At 38.0% G+C, this 13493-nt stretch overlaps 1 protein-coding gene across 4 annotated transcripts in view; it reads left to right on the top strand.

The window, feature by feature from the left end:
- The window catches only part of CDKL5 (cyclin dependent kinase like 5), a 142221-nt gene that overhangs the window by 98800 nt on the left and 29928 nt on the right, over positions 1 to 13493 (top strand). For all 4 annotated transcript variants that reach the window (XM_064474700.1, XM_064474684.1, XM_064474693.1 and 1 more), the window contains exons 9-11: positions 4324 to 4513; positions 8881 to 8961; positions 12817 to 12977. In XM_064474700.1, the coding sequence (XP_064330770.1) occupies positions 4324 to 4513; positions 8881 to 8961; positions 12817 to 12977 (432 nt within the window). The remainder of the gene's footprint in view (positions 1 to 4323; positions 4514 to 8880; positions 8962 to 12816; positions 12978 to 13493) is intronic.

Genomic DNA, 13493 nt, shown 5'->3' with positions numbered 1-13493 from the left:
AGTCAGCATAAATCATTGACATGTTGACCTGTCTTGAGCTGAGCAGTGTTTCACGGATTAAAATATGAAGCTGAATTACCACAAATGTACTTCAGATTCCTGTCCCCTCCGTTCCCTTTGGAAGAGGTTTCCACGGGAGTCCTGCAGCCTGAAGTGTTCCATCAGCCTAGTGGACATCACGTAGCAATGGCAGCCCAGCTTTCACCACACTACACTCCTAGTTCTTTTCATTCTTTGGTCAAAACTATGATTTGGTTTTCATTCCCAGTTACCCTTTACCAGCACTGCTGAAGTGGCTCAGAAGGGTGGTGCTAATAAAGCACTGATAAGTTAGTGTTGCATTGTCTGTGAAAGCAGTAGTTATATTGTCTAGCCTCAGCTAGACAATTTAGTTTTACTCTTTTACTAATTTGTAAAATGAGTGTTTTACTACCTCACAAGGTTGAAGTGATTTTTCAGATACTGTATGAACAAATTCGTAGGACCCAAAAGGGCAAAGGAAGAGACAAAAATTACTGTAGATCTACTAAACGTGATCTTCCCATTACTATGAAGCTTGACTGCATTATGCTAAACTACACGATCACTCTCATAGAATACAATTCCTGTATGTATAGCATATATGTATTTGTATATACATATTCTAGAAATAAGGAATGGTTAGCCACAGGATGAATCAAAAAAGTACTGGTCACTCATAAGATTCTTTAAGCAAAATGTTCCATGCTGCCACACTGAACTAGACATTTCTTGAATAGGTAAAGCATTAGGTAATAATTATTCCATCAATAAAGTCATCCTGGTATTCCCAGAGAGGTGCTAATCTTAATAAAATTGGTAGGCAGTTGCATTGTTTTATGTAAAATAGTATGTTAAAGTTACCATTAAAAACCTCAAAGCTCAGGTTTTTGTATTTTGGAGAAAACAGATATTAAGCTTCCAGCAAAGTGCGCGCGTGTGTGTGTTATATATAAGTAGAAAAAAAGACTGGGAAAGAAAGCATCAATTGTGGCCTTTTTAGTTACACCACATTTTACTCTGTGTCTGTAGTAGTAAAGAGGATTTAGGAGGAAAGGTCTGAAAAGCTTGACAGATGTAGTATTAATCTAACCTGTAGTTTTCAAAACTGTTTTGTTACCAAAGGAAATTTAGCAGGAATCACATGTGTTCGTAATTGACTAAATTTGTTTGATTAACTTGTAGAGAAAGGAGTGGGTATGTGTATTTAATGCATATGACTTCAACTTTGCTAGTGTATGTTTTTAATGCCAAGTTTTTCTGGCACAAAGTGATGTCTGTTTCTTGGCAATCCTGTTCTATTTCCCAGACACTCATCTTACCCATTCCTCCTTCCACTGCATTTACCAAGTCTTTATAAGCGTCTAATATTCAAAGGTCTTCCCAGGATTATCAAATATATACATTTTACCAAATACAGTTTCACTTTTCCTATTTTTAAAATGGGTCCCAGGGAGGTTTCTGTTTTGCAATAAAGTTCGAGGCTTAAATTTCAGGAGAGGAAAGAAATTGCTGCCTAATTACTCACAGAACATCCAAAGTCAACTCACTTCAGAGAGCCTCAGGTAACTGTTAGTGGACTACTCTGCACCCTTTGATGACAAAATATTGCTAAAAGCCAGTAGATTTAAAGGCACACCAAATTACTAGGTGAAAACATGTTTTGAAGAATCTAATTTGTGCAGAAATAGACTCTAGTAGTTCTGATTTGTGGTCTCTGTCCTACAGGAGTTATTTCATTTATCCAGCCACATCACTCTTGCATTGTTTGCCTGTTATGATCTGACAAGACTGATCCTGAGAGTCAGTGGAACAGGAGTCTTGAGCGTGCCTTTTCAAACAAAAAAGTTGCAGCTTACTCTGCCACTGCCTTAAGAAATGGGCATTTTCTGATTTGTTTCTGGTTCTACAGAGTAAATAGTGGAAACTTCTTAAGTTGTGATTCAACTTCCTTTATTCTTGTGAGCGAGGAAAGGTAATAGTCCCTGCCTCGAAGGAGTTTCAGCCTATTGCTCAGTTGTAATCCTAACTTGTTCTCCAAGGCCCCAACACACAGCAACCTTTTCCCCATTTCACATTTCAGCTGAGAAACTTGCTGATCAAAGGGGTTGCAAATAAGATGTGCTTGGTTTTTTGTTGTAATAAAAAGGTAGGTTTTTTAGTTGCACTCTCACGAACTTTCGCTTACAGACCCTCAGTTCTCCAGTACAGGCACAAAATAACTTAAGAGCAGCTCTTTAGCTTTAGAGTCTGTTCTCATCCGTGTTGCCTTTTGCAGCATGGAGAAAAACTAGTCCTTCCTTGTCACTCAGACCTGACCTAACGGGTGGGTTGGACTAGCAGCATCACAGAAAGAACAAACATTGAGTCTCTCAGCACACCCACAAGTAGTCACTACGCAAGATTAGTAGAGGAATTATGAACCCACAGAGCCATTGTAGAGGTAGTACTTCAGGAGTTTTGGCATGCTCTGCCACTGGTGGTTCCTTGTCAGCAGCTATTCCAATAGGGCAAACATTGATTTTGTGGTTATTGTTTGAAAGGACTGCAATGTCTCATGGCAGATCCTGAAGGGCAAGCGGTTATTGAAATTTTGGTGTCCTACTTCAGCTGTCCTCACTACTATAGACTCCTGCACTAGGCATCTCGGCCTGTAGTTTCACTCAGGCTATTGTCCAGCTAGAAATGCTTTCTCACCTTCACCTAACTAAATCATCACAAGGGTTACAGTGTCCCCTGGTCAAATGCCCTCCCATAAACTGAAGTAACTTATCATGAGTAATCAGTGGGGAAAAGTCAGAATTTTTTTTTTTTTTTTGGGTGTTCCCTCTCTAAACGTCTTTAACCATCAGCATAAGGAAGCACCGTAGGGAACAGATTTAGGACAGGATTTGTCACCTGCAACTCCTGGTGCTCTGTTATTGCAGAAATAGGCAAGCCAGCTGTAACTTGAAAATCTCTTGAAACAGAGGTTGAGTTGATGGATTACACGTTTGAAAAAGAAGAGACTTAGTGAAATACGTGTTCAGTTCAGTATTTGTTCCAGTCTTTATTCTTTTTATATGCTTTTTCTTTGAAATGCAAAGAATTTTCCAGTCATTCTGCTCAAAACTTAAACATCCAGAATAGATTCTTGGAATAGGTTGAAGGCTACAGAAATTTTTCAAATTCAACAAGCAAGAGCTTGTGCTAACAGAAAGAGTTGCTTCAGTCTATAGTAGGAACAATGAAAAGCCAGAAGTATGTAATGCGCTAGCTGCTGCACAACTGAGGTAGGGGCCTAAACAAGCTTGCCAAGGAACAGAACCTTAGAGTGAAAATCAGAAACTGTCCAAAAAGATACTGTGTTTCTTCAGTGTCCGTGCCTTTAGATTGAACATTTCTGCAGTCTTACCACTCTCTCCTCTTCATACAAACTTCTGGTTTCTGTATTTTGATTTTCTGCCCTACATGTCTTACAAGCCATCCACAAGCCTGTAGTCTCTCCTGACTAGAGCACCCACATTGCCTGTTCTGCTGTTGAATACACTTGTGTGTAGTCTCAAGAAAAGCTGGTATATCCCTGGTCAGTGTAACACTCACACCATTCAGTTTTGTTTCTGATTAATTTACTCTACCTCTTCATTGCTGACTTAGCTTCTTTTGTCATGAGCAGTTTAAAATACCAGGTGCCCTTCTCCCCACCACACAACATTGCCTGCATACACGGAGACCATCCATCAGAATTTCTCCCCAAAACCCTACCTGTGGCTTTGCTCCAAAACAGGAATTACTTATTTTATGATGCTGTCATTGCTTCCTTACCTGTGTTTTTTTAAGAGATAGTTTTCAGGGGCATTCTGTTTTCTAATTAAATTTTCACTGCATGGATGCCGAAACAAAGATTTCCTACAATTCTGTTCTCCCAGTGGCCAGACCCAGTATGCTTATCCACCTATTAAGCACAATGGAAAAAGAAATGTAATGTAGAAATAGAGCACAGTCATTAACCCCTGGAGGGAAGGGAAGTTAGTGCTAGTTTGACGTGGAATAGTAATGGCTTCTCAGTCAAAAAGATTTTCTTTTATGTAAGTTTTTTCACAAAGGTAACCAGATCCCTGGGGTACTTGAGAATTCCTCTCCTGCCTTTTCAAGGAGTGATACATCAGGCAATCCAGGGCAGAAACAGAGGGCTTGATATTTGAGGTAGTTTCTTTAATATCAAAGTTTATTCTTCTGTGTTGTAAGGAAGCAGGCCATAGGAAACATGGCCAATAAATTGAAACAGTGTCAGTGGGTGAAAAACATTGTATGTTCACTTTACAGAGCCCCTTATGGAAAGGCTGTGGATATGTGGTCTGTAGGCTGTATCCTAGGAGAGCTGAGTGACGGGCAGCCCTTGTTTCCTGGTGAGAGCGAGATTGACCAGCTCTTTACCATTCAGAAGGTGCTAGGCCCGCTGCCAGCCGAGCAGATGAAGCTCTTCTACAGCAACCCACGCTTCCATGGCTTGCGGGTAAGAGAAAGCTTTGTTCTTTTTAATTTTTTTTCTTTTTTTTTTATTCACACAATATTTACACTGTTGTCATTGTTGCTGTGAAGGTTCATTCCATTTATGTTGTGCATTATCTATTGCATGTGTTTCTGTGTAAGTATAGGATACTTAGATTATAAGGCATTCATAATTCGAAGTAAAATTCTGATTACACTAGTGTTGAGTTGTATAAATATCTTTGTTTTACTGTTAACTGTTGATTAAAAAATTTCATTTCTTTGACTTTTTTGGCATGCAAGTTAGCATTTACAACCCAGTTTAGCATTACCCTGCCAGGTTTGCACTGTGGAGTTTAGTGGCATAGCTCTGTCAGTTCAGGATGTGGAAAATCCATGCCTGCTGTCTTCAGGCTAGTATGTTGGAAAAATCTGGGCCATAGATGCAGCTATTATGGCAGAAGAGCTTTTTGGCTTTTGATGTATTCCTGGGGAGTTGGTATAGCCACATGAGTAAAAAAGCTCTTCCTGCTGACAGCATTGTTCCCCTTGCAGGGGTTTGCCAGTACCATGTAATGACAGAGACTCACTCGTGTGGAGAAACTGGCCAAGTTGGGACATGCGATATGGCAGAATCCCTGAAGTGATATGAAAGTAGTAGCTCTGTTATCTTAAACAATACCTGGTCAGTGATTGTACTCATGTTTTCTTGTAACTCAGTTTTGGTGGTCATTTTTTATTAATGAATGTTGCTTAGAAAGGTGAATTTATGATCTTGGTAAAATGGCCTGGAATTGTTAGTGTAAAATCCTGTAAAGAAGACATACCGAGGCTTTAGGAGACCTGATCTGTGCTAAGGACTTGAGGTTTGAGTTTTACTTTGTAGAGAGAAAACTTAGAGAATGAGAAGGGGAAAGAGGGGGACCTAGTAGTCTTAAGACATGTTAATCATCGCCGTAAATTGGGTTTAGCTGATGGTGGTAAGAAAAGAAATAGTTGCTTAAGGTTTTAGGATAATTATTTTAGCTACAAGGATAGCTAACTCCTAAGAGTTTTTGTTGAAATTTGTATAACCTCCATCAGTGTAGGGTTTAAAAAAAGATTAGACAACCATTTCTTGCAATGTCCTGTGTGTATTTGATCCTGTTTAGAACAGTGGGCTGGATGGGATTTTCTATTTTAAAAAATTTATACCCCTTATCAGGAAAGTAATGCTTTAAAAGTCAATCATAAGCAAAATAAATTACTGCCTCTTCAACATTATTTCATAGCAGTTCTAGTTGTGCAGTATAATCTTACTTGGATAAATGCTCTGTAGTGTCTTAGGATGAAAATGAAGTATCTTTATTTTGTAGCTTTAAAATACAGTAATTCAAGAAGACAGCATGGACCTAATATGATTAGCACAGAGTTGAGAGTTATGTCACTGTTCTCATCCTGGATCAATGGTTTATTACTTGGCCTCAGACATGTTCCTGCCTTCTTAGCCCCATCTGTAAAGTCAGGATACTAATGATGACGACAGTGACATATGCCTTCTAATAGAGAGTAGTTTTTGAGTACTGAAGCAAAGTCTGAATAATGGCTTAAAAATGAAAAATACTACCAAAAAATGTTGGTTCAGAATGTGATATTCATTAGTTATCTCATGGGAAAAAATTATTCCATGCTATAAGACAACCTTAATAGTACATTTTTGTGAATGTAGCATAGTGCTTAATAGCAGAAGATTTTCTGTTGCATAGCTGATAGAAGGTATGCTGTGATCATGCAAATTATTATTTACAAGCTGGATCTGGCGCTGAGTGTTCACAAGACAGAAACTAGCCCATGCATAGCTGATAGAAGGTATGCTGTGATCATGCAAATTATTATTTACAAGCTGGATCTGGCGCTGAGTGTTCACAAGACAGAAACTAGCCCATGATGTGGAATGGTTTATCCATATGTTTAGGTTTTGTGAATTTCTACATTACTGTAACTGTGAGTACTACCATATTGTAGGACAGGATTTTAAAAATTCTAATATGCGTGCTCCAGCACCACATGCACATGTATACAGATGCTCATTTGCAAACTTCCTGTCTTCTCTTCCTGCTCATTTCCTCCATGCATATATATATACACTCACACACACACAAGTTGGAGAATCTGAACGATCACAGTGAGTAGTCATCTCATATTACTGCTTTGCATGGCTTCGGCACATTTTCACATTTCTCTGATCATTCCAGATGTAAAACCTTCTTTATGATGGTCATTCTGTATGAAGACAAGAATATTTTGCCATTTGGTTCATGTTAAAAGTGGAGGCACGGAAGTCTTGGTTCACCTAAGTTACTATCTAAGATCAACATAGCAGACTCGGACTTAAAATTCTCAATCATTAGTAAGCTATTTCAAAAGAAAGCGAAGTAAGAAGGAAAATACAGACACTATTTAGGAACAAACACATTCAAACAAATGTTCATTCATTTTCCTTCAAAGTTCACATAATGTGTTTTATGGAAAGTAATGAAAATACAAATGGTGGGCAGCAATTCGTAGTGTTCTAACACTTGTATGCATATGGTGCACATGCAATGCAGTTTGCTTCCAAATAAAATGGATTTTTGGAAATGGGTGTTTGTAGTGGGTTGCTCTTTAAACCATAGGGTTTGAAGTTAGTATTTAATCTGAGGAAGATGAACATATAAATATATGCACCTAACTGTTACAATACCTAAATGTAAGGGAGAGCTGAAAAATGCACAAGTAAAAGTAAAGGAATAAAAGTTCTTAAGACTTCCTGCTCATTGATGTTTTAGACCAAACATAGTTCTCATATGGTTTTATACTATAGCGAACTTCCACATAAAACGTTCATTTATCTTCATGTTTGCTGATTTTTTTTTTGTTGCTGTTGTCTGTCTTAATCCTGACTTAATTTTTGCCGTTTTCTTGTATTTTCAGTGATTTTTAACTATAAGGCAGTATTTTATGAGGTTATATTTTATGGATGACTTGAGCCTATCTGGACATATAGTGATGGCTTTTATGTACCGGTAGATGAGAACACTGCATGCTTCCTATTGTCAGTGTTCCTGCTTTGGTGCATTAGCTTAAGAGAACTCTTCAGAAAAAAACATAGGATGTGGATGGGATCAAGCCAGGCTGCAATTGAAACACTTGCATAGTATTAGGCAAATTCCATGACCCTGGGAACTGCTAACAAAGTGTCTGGATCTCAGTTGCATAGTTTTGGATAAACTGATTAATGCCAAGAGACTGGATGATTGTTGTTTTGCTTTGGTTTGCTTTTTTCCAGAGGCTTCTCTGGTATTCAAATGCATAATTTTCCTCTAAAATCAGCATAAGTTGGATCCATGAGGTTTTTTCTATGCCTCTGTTGGAAACCCAGCCTTAATTTCTAATTCTGAAAACACTGGCGTATTGTTTAGTTTTAAATTTTGGATTTACCTCACTGAAATCAGTTTATCTATTTGTTTGCTGTTGGTTCAACATGTGCCACAGTCTGGAAATGGATCTCTGTTTTCGGTTTCTTTTCAACTCATTATACTTGACATTACATTATAGCAATGAAATATTGAGCAACTTTTTCTTTACTTTGATAAAAAGAAGAGATTCTGTCTTCAATTTGTTTGACACTTGCCTTGTTTACAAAGCAAGCAAAAAAAAAAACCAAACCCAAAACAAAAATCCCCACAACAATTTTGTGCTTTATTTTATTTTCTTCAAATCATCCATGCCTGTCCTGTTCTTCCCAGAAAGGATTAGCTTCAAATACTGCCTTCATCAAGTTTTGTCCAGACTCTAGGTGACAAAAGATGCCCTCCAGCAATGAGCACTGCTTCTCATGGTGTTGCCAGTCTTACTGCAGCCTGACCGCAGGAGTAATCCTGAACCTTAAACCTTTGGGGGTTTGATTTTTTTCACTAAAAACATTTTAGAATTGTCTGTTAATACTTGGTTTTCACTTAGTACTGTATTGGCACTCTCAAATTCTCTCAAAACTATTTTTAATCCTTTTTTAAAGTCTATTTTACTTATGTTATTTCTGAATCTGTTTTAAACCTCCCACTTCCTGTCAGTCATAATGCCAGAAACACATTTATCAGTCTAAGTTGATTATTTCTCATTTGAGAGAGGTTCCTTGACTGCCCTACTAATAAGATTATTTTCTTTGGTTGACTAGATGTATATCATACATCAACAGTTATTTGTTTCATTATAATGTTTTGTAATACTTAATAAACCACTAACTTTTTCAGTGTGTATGACTCCTATTAACTGCATGCCTTTATTCACTGTGTAGCTCCTATTCTTGAAACATTGTATTCATGTACAACTTTTTCACATTCTCAGTATATTTATACTATATTATTTTTACAGTTTCCAGCAGTCAATCATCCACAGTCTTTAGAGAGAAGATACCTGGGAATTTTAAGTGGTGTTTTGCTTGATCTTATGAAGGTAAGAAAATGTATTTTATTTTCTGTCTGTATTGTGTAGGGAAAGATCTAAGTGACTTTTCATCTTTGTTTCCTAATATAATACATCTTAAAAGTACTTCTTAACTTCCTTCTGAGATATTTTGATATCACTATTGTTTGTAGCAAGGCTTGATATTTCCTGGGAATCGGGAAACACCCTTTGCAAATGCCAGAAGAGGCGGTTCAAATTTGACTGATTTGATAAACAATACATAGTCCAGACAAAAGAATCACCATCATTTGCAGCAATACACATTCGCACTGACATATATTCAGGTGCACAGGTTACCTTAATAATGCTGGAGTATGAGTTGTCAACCCATAAGAAATATAGATAAATCCACAGAGTGTTAGGCTAACCTGAGTTGTTCATTTGTTGTTGGATAGCGTGAGGATGTGGACAGTTGTCAAAAACAAAGTTGATGTGCAGTAATTTTTTTTAACCTGAGTACTTAATCTGCTTGCTATCACTCACCTCTACACATCGTGTATGTTAAGTTACTCTTCAGTCCTGTTTTGGAGTAAGTCAGCAAGTTACCCATGGCCAAAGTAGGATATGGTCCTGAGATAGTTTCTTACAGGGGATCAGGAGAAGCTGGCTCCCTTCAAAATGGCCAAACACTGTAAAGCATTGTGCTATGTATTTGTGCTGTATTCCTGGGTGTGCAACACATATTGTTGTCCTTATTATTATTATACTATAAAAGTGTCACCTTGGTAAGCTGCAGTACAACCCTCCTGTTATTTCATCCACAGTAAGCTGAAGAAAAAAAAGTCGTAGTGTCAAAAATTAGGTTTAGAATAACAGGTGTACACCTAAGAATTAAAGGCAATCTGGGACAAATCTGAAGCGTGGATATGGCTAATCAAATCCAAATTAATTGTGTGGTCCCAAGACCGTCTGTGGCAGTTGTCTTGGAAACCAGAGGTTGTCTGCTTTGTGGTATACTCGGGTGTTTACTTCCTTCTAGCAGTATTGATGTAGCCAGCAGAAATCCACCAAAGAATGAGCAGAAGGCTACAAGAAGAGAACAGAAGAGACTTGTGGTTAAGTTGCATGCTACAAATGCTGCACATACTTTGCTGTATGCCTGTCTCTTCTCCAGATGCTGGACAGTCTGGCACATGTCATGGCACACATGCTTGGTGTGTTCCTCATTATCTGCATTCTCAGGAACCTCAGGTCTGATTATTAAATTATCAAAAAAACCCACTCTTCAACTTATGTCAGCTAAAGTAATAAGTACTTGATTTATATCTATTTAGAGAGCATTTCTGGACTAGCATAATGAAGAAGCATTCATCTGGCCCAATTGCTTTGTTGCTCCTCTTCTCCCCTCTCCTTCACAGATCATGCTGTTTTGTAAGCATGCATTTGGGAGTTGGGAGCTGGTTTTGCATGTGATGGCTTGGGCAAAAAACCCAAGTATTTCAGTCTTTTTCACATCATCTGTCATTCAGTTGTTTTCCCCCATTCAGCACCAGACATGCATGTTCTCTGAGCTTCTGTTCTACTAGAATAGAACATGTAGAACTCCTTATTTTTACCCTTGATGTTCTTCTCTTGCCTTATCTCCAGCTGGACTTTGGCCTTCTGAAGTGGCCTATCCTTTGTGCTAACACAGTGCTTTTATAGTCCGCCTTTGTATGCTGTCCTTGACTCTAGTTCTTATGCACTCCTGTTTTGCACTTTCGCTCATTAAGAAACTCCCTGTTTAGTCAACCTGACCTTATGCAAAATTTTGTGGTCTTCTGTACGATAAGATGCTTTGTCCCTGAACTCTCATAAAAATTCAAGTGGTTCTCCTGGACAACTTTCCTCTGGCAGTTTTTCAGGAGATTCTGCCCAGTAATTCTCTATAGAAGCTGAAGTTTGCTCTTGTGAAGTCCTGGTGCCTATCTTCCCACCTTTTGTTGAATCATAACTGTAATCGTCTCATGGTTGCTACAGCTCAGACTGTCTTCTCTGAAGAGATTTGTCACCAGTACTTTACTGTTGGTGAGCAGCAGGTCATGTAGAGTGAAGTCCTACCCTTGGCTGATTTACCTCTCCAGCAGCTGCACTAGGAAATTGCCACCAACATAGTTGAGAAATCTCCTGGATCATCTACACAGGCTGGATGTCTGGATAGTTGAAGTCTGCCATGAGGTTGAGGACCTGTGATCAGGGCGCCTCTGCTTCTTGTTGTAGAGAGTTGTCCTCTTCATCTTCCTCATGCTTTTCATTTGCGTAGTTGGTAGCAAACCCCCACCATAACATCAAAAATGTTGCTTTCCCTTCTAATCCTGACTCAGAGACTGTCAATGGATATACCTGATGTTTCATGTTGCCATTTGATACCAACTGGGAACTCAATTATATGGAGTGTCACTCTTCTCCCTCCCCACCCCCTTTCTTCTGAAGCCAGCTGTACCCATCAGTGACCATGCCTCAGCCATGAGCCCTGTGCCACTACTTCTCTGTGATTCCAGGCAGGTTTACAGCCTTGTGATTCCCTATGGACTATTAGTTCTCCTTGCTTGTGGTCCAAGCGCTGCAAATTAGTGTACAGGCACTTGAGGGAAGCCTCTGATTATCCTCTCTTCTGAGGAGGAATGCGAAAAATCACCTGTGCCCTTCTATTATTTGTTTGGGCCATTTGAGCCACTGTGGTGATGAGCACCAGAAAAAAGGGGGGAAGAAAAAGTTAATCATTCAGTACACAGTTTGTCACTTGAGAAAGGAAGATGCTGCATACTGTATGACAAAACCACGTAGGAACGTAGTTTACCACTTGCTTTGTTTCCTGAGCATTTTCCATTTTGAAGTGCAGGGATCCCGTGAAGGGAAAACCAGTTTGTGGTCAAGTGGCTGAATACTGTGTCAATACATACACAGATATGCGGGGTGTGTGTGTATGCACACACCTATCTACACATAGAGTTGTTCTCTATTCAACCTATATAACCCTTAAAAACTAGCTATTCTTTTTACATAATAGCCATTCAAACTTTTATCCTTGCTGACAGTCATGCATGTTCAAATATTCCAAGTTAAGTTTTGTATTGCCCTGTTCCTGCAAGAAACCTTTCAAACTTATCAAAACACCCAACCTCCTGGTTTTCAGTTTTGTGATTAAATATTTTCTGCATGTCAGAAAGTGTGTTTGTTTAGAATCACAGCAGATCTAACAGAATTATAAGGCAAATGTTATTCTGAGTGCATTGTAAACAGTTCAGCTGATTCTTTAGAAATATGGGTGGACTTGAACTGTAGAAGTAAAAAACAAAACTACTATATTTGTATAATTTTAAAAATACTAACTTTAAGAGACTATTTTTGTTTATGTGAGAATGTTCCCATATGCTTGTTCTATTTGTTTGTAAAGCCTATTTCATTTTAGTATTTTATTATTGGTAGATTTCATATTTTTCATTCTAAACAATATTGCCGTAATCTATAGCCTGAAATATATGTTTGAAATACATATATTTTAAACATATATAGGTATATACATAAAACATTCTTAAAATTTTAGATATTCTTCTTTTAAGCACACATATATAATTGTATATGTATGTGTATATATATTCAATATATAAATATAGCATATATATGTTTCATAATAAGCAAGGCTGAGGCCTTCCATCTCTTCAGTAGAACATAGATTTTGTAGGGGTTTATTTTGTAACATATGTAGTTAAATGCAACATGGAATTATTCTAGCAGTTACATCTAATCACAGAAACTCTGGAGATTAAAAATTTATCCCAATAATGTTCTTTATTTTATTATATTTTTTGCTGATGCGAAATCAGATACTAACATTTAAACTCTGGGATTTGTTTTCCAAAGAACTTACTGAAGCTAGATCCAGCAGACAGATATTTGACAGAACAATGTTTGAACCATCCTTCGTTTCAAACCCAAAGACTCTTGGATCGCTGTGGAAGCTCACCTTCGCGGTCAGCTAAGAGAAAACCTTACCACGTAGACAGCAACACGTTATCTAACAGGTAAACGTAGTCATGTCACCGTCATCAGTGATGTTTGCTCTGCCAATGAGTGAGTTGCCATCGTGCTTACATACATCATCATCTACAAGAAAAGAAAAGTAGTCATTTGACAGTTTAGGCATGTTGAGACATATATACTCCATGTTGCCTCACCAAATAAAGGAAGTAGCCACAGTTTTACTGTATTATAGCTATTCAAGTTGAAATTTTTACTTTCTGCATCAGGCTGAATGCTTCTTGGAAAAAAAAAAAAAAAAAAACAAAAACCAGAGACAACATTCAAGCCATTTCTGATATGACAAAGGAAAAATAAGCTGGCTTACCCATCTTAAAAAAATGTTAGCCTTTTTCTTGAAGAACAGTAGGAATTGTGTGGCTTGGAGGATGCCTGAGATTCCAAAGGAATGCTCTTTTCTTTGGAATGCCACCATTACTGTACATGTGCAAATCTGTTCAAGGTTTCGATATTTGAAAGTTCGAAGTTCACACAGATATTTATCAGGTAAATGTCCTGAA

This window comes from Phalacrocorax carbo, chromosome 1 (assembly GCF_963921805.1).
Source record: "Phalacrocorax carbo chromosome 1, bPhaCar2.1, whole genome shotgun sequence".
In the NCBI taxonomy this organism is placed as follows: Eukaryota; Metazoa; Chordata; class Aves; order Suliformes; family Phalacrocoracidae; genus Phalacrocorax; species Phalacrocorax carbo.
Note: the sequence above shows the minus strand (reverse complement) of the source record. Positions and strands in the feature narration are given on the sequence as shown.